General features: G+C 57.8%; 2 protein-coding genes across 4 annotated transcripts in view; one reads left to right on the top strand and one right to left on the bottom strand.

Moving 5' to 3' along the window:
• Positions 1-1004: 1004 nt before the first annotated feature.
• Positions 1005-5385, bottom strand: Atg12 (autophagy related 12). Of its 2 annotated transcripts, XM_042672528.1 has the most exons (4): positions 5220-5385; positions 3480-3616; positions 2199-2261; positions 1005-1392 (listed from the first exon to the last, which is right to left on the bottom strand). In XM_042672528.1, exons 1-4 carry the CDS (start codon positions 5383-5385, stop codon positions 1333-1335), a joined length of 426 nt encoding a protein of 141 aa, XP_042528462.1. In that variant the 3' UTR covers positions 1005-1332. The 2 variants fall into 2 exon arrangements, with proteins under 2 accessions (XP_042528462.1, XP_042528463.1); XM_042672529.1 differs by lacking the exons at positions 1005-1392; positions 3480-3616 and having other exon boundaries at positions 2200-2261.
• Positions 5386-5657: 272 nt separating this feature from the next.
• Positions 5658-6358, top strand: part of Ap3s1 (adaptor related protein complex 3 subunit sigma 1) — a 31125-nt gene continuing 30424 nt past the window's right edge. For both annotated transcript variants that reach the window (XM_042672502.1, XM_042672501.1), the window contains exon 1: positions 5658-5835. In XM_042672502.1, coding sequence (XP_042528436.1) covers positions 5767-5835 — 69 coding nt within the window. In that variant the 5' untranslated portion in view covers positions 5658-5766. The remainder of the gene's footprint in view (positions 5836-6358) is intronic.

Genomic DNA, 6358 nt, shown 5'->3' with positions numbered 1-6358 from the left:
ATCTGTCTCCTGAGTAATTAAGATTACAGGCGTGAGCCACTGATGCCCAGCAACTTATTTTTGTAGTCTTAACACTGCACAATTGAGTCAGTCACTATTAGTCCACTAATTTACTACCCAGGGACACTGACAGAGGGGAAATGGAGAATTCACATGCAACAGCAATTTCTTCAGTGTAAAGTTTTACTGAGTACCTCCTAATGCTAACTCAGAGGTGAATAACAGTCACAAGGCCTGCTCTAAGGTTTAAGGAATGTAAGTCGAGTTCAAGCCCTCTTTGAATTCTACTTCATGCCTCAGATCCTGTTTGGACATTCCATTCCACTGACTGGGATGCTTTTCCTGTTTTTTGAGGTAGGGTCCTGCTATGCAGCGAAGGGTAGGGTAGCCTCAAACCCTGACACTTGCTGTCACAAGCCTTCAAAGTGCTGAGATTTTACAAGAGTATGCTACCATGCCTGGCTTTGACAGCAACGCTTTCTAGAAAGTATGGCATAACAAATAGAACACAAATGAAAGCATTAGTGAAAATGTTCCTCTTGGTCATGGCACAAGACACGCATAGAACAAAACATTATGCTCTTTTCAGTTTGTGAGATACATGATCAAACCTTCCATCGTGGTGAGAGATTGGCTCACTGACAGTGACCTTGGGACAGTGACACTGTACGGACTCAAGGATCTTACCTCATGAGAAGAGCCCTGATTCAGGTGGCCAGAACCTGTAAAATGACCTGTTTTCCAACACACTGTACACTGTCCATATTCGCCAAGTCTTCTGCTGTGTTGACACATCTGCTGTGGACTAGTTAGCTAGAATTTAGTGGGCGGAGCCTTTCCCCCTGCCATCTGCCCAGGTGTCAAACCTTTCTCAAGGCCGTGCTGCCCCCTGCTGGGCTACGGAGAGACTTAGCCAGGCGAGGCCCAAGCAACTTGTTTATATGGGGAATAAGAGACAAAGTGTAAATACCCCGAATTCTAAACAAATCGAAGTTCCAACAACCTCTTTAGCGAGTAAACGTTTACTATGAATAACAACAATAATGGTACAAGTGAACACTCAGTCATGGTGAGCACTGGTGCGAACTTCCAGTTTCCGTCCTGTATTTATTTAGCCCCAGGCAGCTCTACATCAGCAGGAGTGCCCGTCGGGAGGCGGGGCTGAATGGAGCCTGTCCTTGGGGATTAATGAGTGCACCAGTATCCAACTGCAACTGGGGTACCCCACTCTCTCCATGGATGCTGTCTTGCGCCTGAGCAGGAGTCACAGCAAGTGCATGCCGGGTCCTCTGCAAACCATCTCAAGTTGTAGCAAGTGGCTTCTACCGTGGCTCAGCCCCAGGCCTGAGACTTGCAATAGTGCAGAACCAGTTTACCGTCACTGCCGAAACACTGCGAGGAGAAACATCATATAAAGAAATGTTCTGGGCCGGGAAGGTGGCTCAGTGGTAGAGCGCTTGCCTTGCATGTATGAGGCCCTGGGTTCGATTCCTCAGCACCACATAAGCAGAAAAGGCCGGAAGTGGTGCTGTGGCTCAAGTGGTAGAGGGCTAGCCTTGAGCTGATGAGCTGAGGGACAGCACCCAGGCCCAGAGTTCAAGACCCACGACCGACAAAAAAGAAAACAAAAACAAAAAAGGGAAAAAGTTCTCCACACCATGGACACCCATGGATTTATGGCCATTTCTTGAAAATGTGCCTGTTTCTTTTCATTTCCATTTTGGATTATGTCTAAGCAGTGGTACAAAGGAGCTGTGGTTTATGAATATGTGCATCTTGACTGGTGCCAGCCCTTTCAACTTCTTACCCCATCACACGGCTGTTTCTATGCCACACTTACCAATAACTTAAGTGCTGATGTTAACCAGACTGACGGGTATAAGCGGCTGGTTCTGACGGCAATGTAGGTCACTGTGTGTATACACTAGTGACTACTGCCATCAAAGAACAAGGTGGAAGCAAGTTTTCTGAATGTAGTTCCACTCAAATTTTGTGGAGGCAATCTGCATTACAGACAGGACCAATGCAGACAAAATCAGAGGCAGAGGACACTCTGAGCCCCTGGAGTCTCACTCTGGCTTTTCAATCACAATAGAATTTACTTCCCACAATGTTCAGGATGTTAGAGATGCAGCAGCACGCAAGGGCAGTTGCTCAAGGACACCTGACGGTAGGCCAGTCCCCACCCGCCTGCTCACCTCATACAGGGTTCCAACTTCCTGGTCTGGGGAAGGAGCGAAGGACTGATTCACATAAATAAACTACGAGGAAGAGAAAGACAAAACCAATCAATTGTCATTTTCTGGGCTCCGATTCTGTGATTTCAAACTATTTTCCTCCATTTCCACCCCACCAACTATGAGGTTTGGTGAAGATCACATCTTCCCTCCAAAGGAATACAAGTAACACAAGTTCCTACAACTGGCTTACAATATGAAATCGAGATCTCCAGACCTCAGCCTCATGAGTAGCTAGGACTAGAGGTATGACACTGGCACCTGCTGACTACTTCCGTTTGCATTTACCGTCAGTCTGGTTTTTGAGAGCCACTTACCAACTCTTGGATGAGTTTCAGTTTCTCGCTCCTCACTCACAAAAAGGATTTCTAACATATCCCACCTAACAGATGGGTTCATTTTCTGTCCTCACTCCTGTGTGTGCACGCAGCAGGTACGTCTCCCAGCACTGGCACAAATCCCAACCGCGCCCTCATGTGCCAGCTATGGTAATGCTGTTCAAGCCTATGACCCGCCTGCTGGTGAAGCTGCCTGTCAGACAGCATTGCTACAGCACTCAACAGACACCGAAGCCATTGTGGCGTTGAGCCAGCAAGGGACTTGAACAGATGCTGGCCTCAAAATTATACACCACATCCACGTTTGTTTTGGTAAGTTTACTTTGACAATCATCCAACAACAGAAACGCCCAAGGCGCTTCTTAGACCATGCTCCCATTGTGCAGTGATAGGACTACGTGGCCGCTCCAGCTCCGGAAGCCAAATGCCCTAGGACAGACTATGGCATTCAGAATCTTAACCCTCAAGGCCGGAGCTGCCTCAGGAGCTGTTTATTCCAACGCTGAGTGTGAGGTGCACAAGCACGTCTCTTGAATGAACTGCCCATCTTGGCACAAATGGGACAAAAGCAATGCTGGAATGGCAGTGAGTCACAGCGCTGGTGCTGGCGTGTGTGTGTGTGTGTGTGTGTGTGTGTGTGTGTGTGTGTGTGTGGGTGGGCGTGTGTAGCTTTCCACCTGGCGAGCCTGTCTCCCCACTGTAAGGCAGGAAGGGCCCGTGAGGCACATGTGGCTCCACAGGTGGTTCTGCACTGCTATTCCCTGTCCCGGGAACCGCTGTGAAGCCGCAGCGCCAGCACCCGCTCTGCAGGGCTCCCCACTAGGCACTGGTGTTTCTGTGCTATTCCCTGTCTCCCAGAAGCACTGCGACCCCGCGCAGCAAGGCTGTCACCCTGGCTTCCTACCAATTGCTCCGAGGCCACCAGTTTAAGGAACTTTTTGATGAAGTCAATGAGGCCCTGGATGGTCCGGGTTCGCTCTACAGCCCACTTCTTGGTTTTCATTATAGGGGTGTCGCCCACAGCCTTCAGCAGGATGTCAACTGTAAAAGAAAAGAAACTGACAATCACACTGGAATACTTAATGATGATGCCATAGGAAACTCATGTCTTTATGTACATTTGGTGGGTTATGTTTCTGAAACTAGTCAAGAGACGATTTCTGGTGTTTCATTGGAGGTGAGAGTCTCATGGAATTTCCTGCCCAGGCTGGCTTTGGACCATGATCCTCAGATCTCAGCTTTGAGTAGCTAGGATTACAGGCGTGAGCTGTAATCTGTTAACACTGCCTTGAAGCCAGTGTTCTATCGTATAAGCCACAGCTCCACTTCTGGCTTTCTGCTGGGTAATTGGAGATAAGTCTCATAGATTTGTCTGGCTAGGCTGGCTCCAAACGTTGATCTTCAGGTCTCAGGCTCGTGGGCAGCTAGGGTGAGATGCCTGAGCCATCAGCACCCGACCTGAACTTCTTCCGTTCGATTACCCCACAGAGTTCTTGCCAAGGACTAACCATTCCAACACATTTTGGCACAGTCGGTAATTCCAAAGAGAATTAAAGCGGTCTGTAAAGGATGTCGTATCTGAACTTCCCCCCAAACAACCAAACAAGGGGGGGCGGGGTGTGCGTGTGTGTGAGACCAGTGGCTCCTGCCTGTAAATCCTAGCTGCTCGGGAGGCTGAGAGACATCTGAGGATGGCGGTTCGAAGCCAGCTGGGGGACAAGAAAGTCCCTGAGACTCTTACCTCCAATAAACCCCGCCGTGGCTCAGCTGGGAGCGTGCTTGCTGGCCTTGAACCCAAGAAGCTGAGGGGCGGCGCCCAGGCCCAGAGCTCCAGCCCCAGGACTAGCACCCCCAACAACAACAACCACCACCCTCACCCACTCTCCCCTCACCTGCCGTCCTGGGAAAGATCAGAACAATGAACAGAAACGAATAAGCGAGGGCCTGACTTGGAACCCGGTAAACCTCGGGCCCCCCGCGCTGGCAGGGGCCGCCGGGCTCTCCTCCAAGCACCGGAGGGCGCCGGCCACCTCCGAGGCCGGCCCGAGCGCGCCCCCCCCATCCCCGGCCTGAGGAGCATGCGCGGAAGCCGCCAGCTCCCGTTGTTTCCCCCTCCACACACCGGCTTGAGCATGCGCAAAGGCCGCCAGCTCCCGTTGTCCCCCCCCCCCACCGGCTTGAGCATGCGCAAAGGCCGCCAGCTCCCGTTGTCCCCCCCCCCCCACACACACCGGCTTGAGCATGCGCAAAGGCCGCCAGCTCCCGTTGTCCCCCCCCCCCCACACACACCGGCTTGAGCATGCGCAAAGGCCGCCAGCTCCCGTTGTTCCCCCCCCCCCCCCACACACACCGGCTTGAGCATGCGCAAAGGCCGCCAGCTCCCGTTGTTTCCCCCCCCCCCACCGGCTTGAGCATGCGCAAAGGCCGCCAGCTCCCGTTTCCCGCCCCCCCCCCCGCGGTCTGAGCATGCGCAGACGCCGCATTTTTCCCCTCAGACCCGGTTAGAAGCCTTGAGAAGGCAAAGGCGCCCCCCTCTCCGTCTCCCGGTCGGCGGGGACGCCCGTTGGGGCGGAGCCTCGGCCTTTGCCTCTCTGCTCGGCCGCCCCCCCCCCCGATCAGCGTCTCCCTCCCCCCGCGCCATTACTCTTTTTCTTGGCGTCGCCCGCAGGCTCGTCCGTGCCGGGGGACACCGCCGCGGAGGAGGGGGGGTCCGGCGTGGCCGGCTCCGGGGAGGCCTCCGCCGGCCCCTCGCCGCCCGCCGCCGCGGCGGGGGGCAGCAGCGGCAGCACCCGCTGCGGCTCCGCGGCCATCGCGCCGGCAGGAAGTCAGGGCGGAAGTCAGGGCGGGGCGCGCGCGGGGGCGGGCCTTATGGCCAGGGAGGCCTCTCCCCGGGCCCCGCCCCTCGGCTCGGGCGCGCGCACGTCCGTGCGTGTGTGCGCGCGCGCGCGGGGGGGCGGGGCAGGCTCACGGCGAGATCCCGCGACCCGCGCTCTCCTCCCGCCCCGCCCCCGGCGCGGGAGCGCGCCCGTGCGCGCGGGCGTGCCGCCCCCGTGCGTGCCGGCGTGCGTGTGCGTGCGCGCGCGCGCGAGGGCGCGGGCGGGGAAGGCTCGCCGGCGACGTCCCGAGCCCGGCCCGCGCCGTCCCCGCCCCGGCGCCGCCCCCAGCGCCCCTCCGGCCGGCCAGACCCAGCCATGATCAAGGCCATCCTCATCTTCAACAACCACGGGAAGCCGCGGCTGTCCAAGTTCTACCAGCCCTACGTGAGTGCGGGCCGCGCCCGGCGCGGGGCTGAGGGCCGCGGGGCCCCGAGCCGCGCGGGCTCCGGCTGTGCGGGCGGGGTCGGGTCTGAGTCGGGGCCGGGGCCGGGGCCGGGGCCGGGGTCGGGTCTGAGTCGGGGCCGGGGCCGGGTCTGAGTCGGGGCCGGGGTCGGGTCTGAGTCGGGGCCGGGGTCGGGGTCGGGTCTGAGTCGGGGCCGGGGTCGGGTCTGAGTCGGGGCCGGGGCCGGGGTCGGGTCTGAGTCGGGGCCGGGGCCGGGGTCGGGTCTGAGTCGGGGCCGGGGCCGGGGCCGGGGTCGGGGTCGGGTCTGAGTCGGGGCCGGGGCCGGGGCCGGGGTCGGGGTCGGGTCTGAGTCGGGGCCGGGGTCGGGTCTGAGTCGGGGCCGGGGCCGGGGTCGGGTCTGAGTCGGGGCCGGGGCCGGGGCCGGGGTCGGGTCTGAGTCGGGGCCGGGGCCGGGGTCGGGGCCGGGGCCGGGGCCGGGGCCGGGGTCGGGTCTGAGTCGGGGCC

Source organism: Dipodomys spectabilis, unplaced genomic scaffold, assembly GCF_019054845.1.
Source record: "Dipodomys spectabilis isolate Male_0828 unplaced genomic scaffold, ASM1905484v1 ptg000714l, whole genome shotgun sequence".
Lineage (NCBI taxonomy): Eukaryota > Metazoa > Chordata > Mammalia > Rodentia > Heteromyidae > Dipodomys > Dipodomys spectabilis.
Note: the sequence above shows the minus strand (reverse complement) of the source record. Positions and strands in the feature narration are given on the sequence as shown.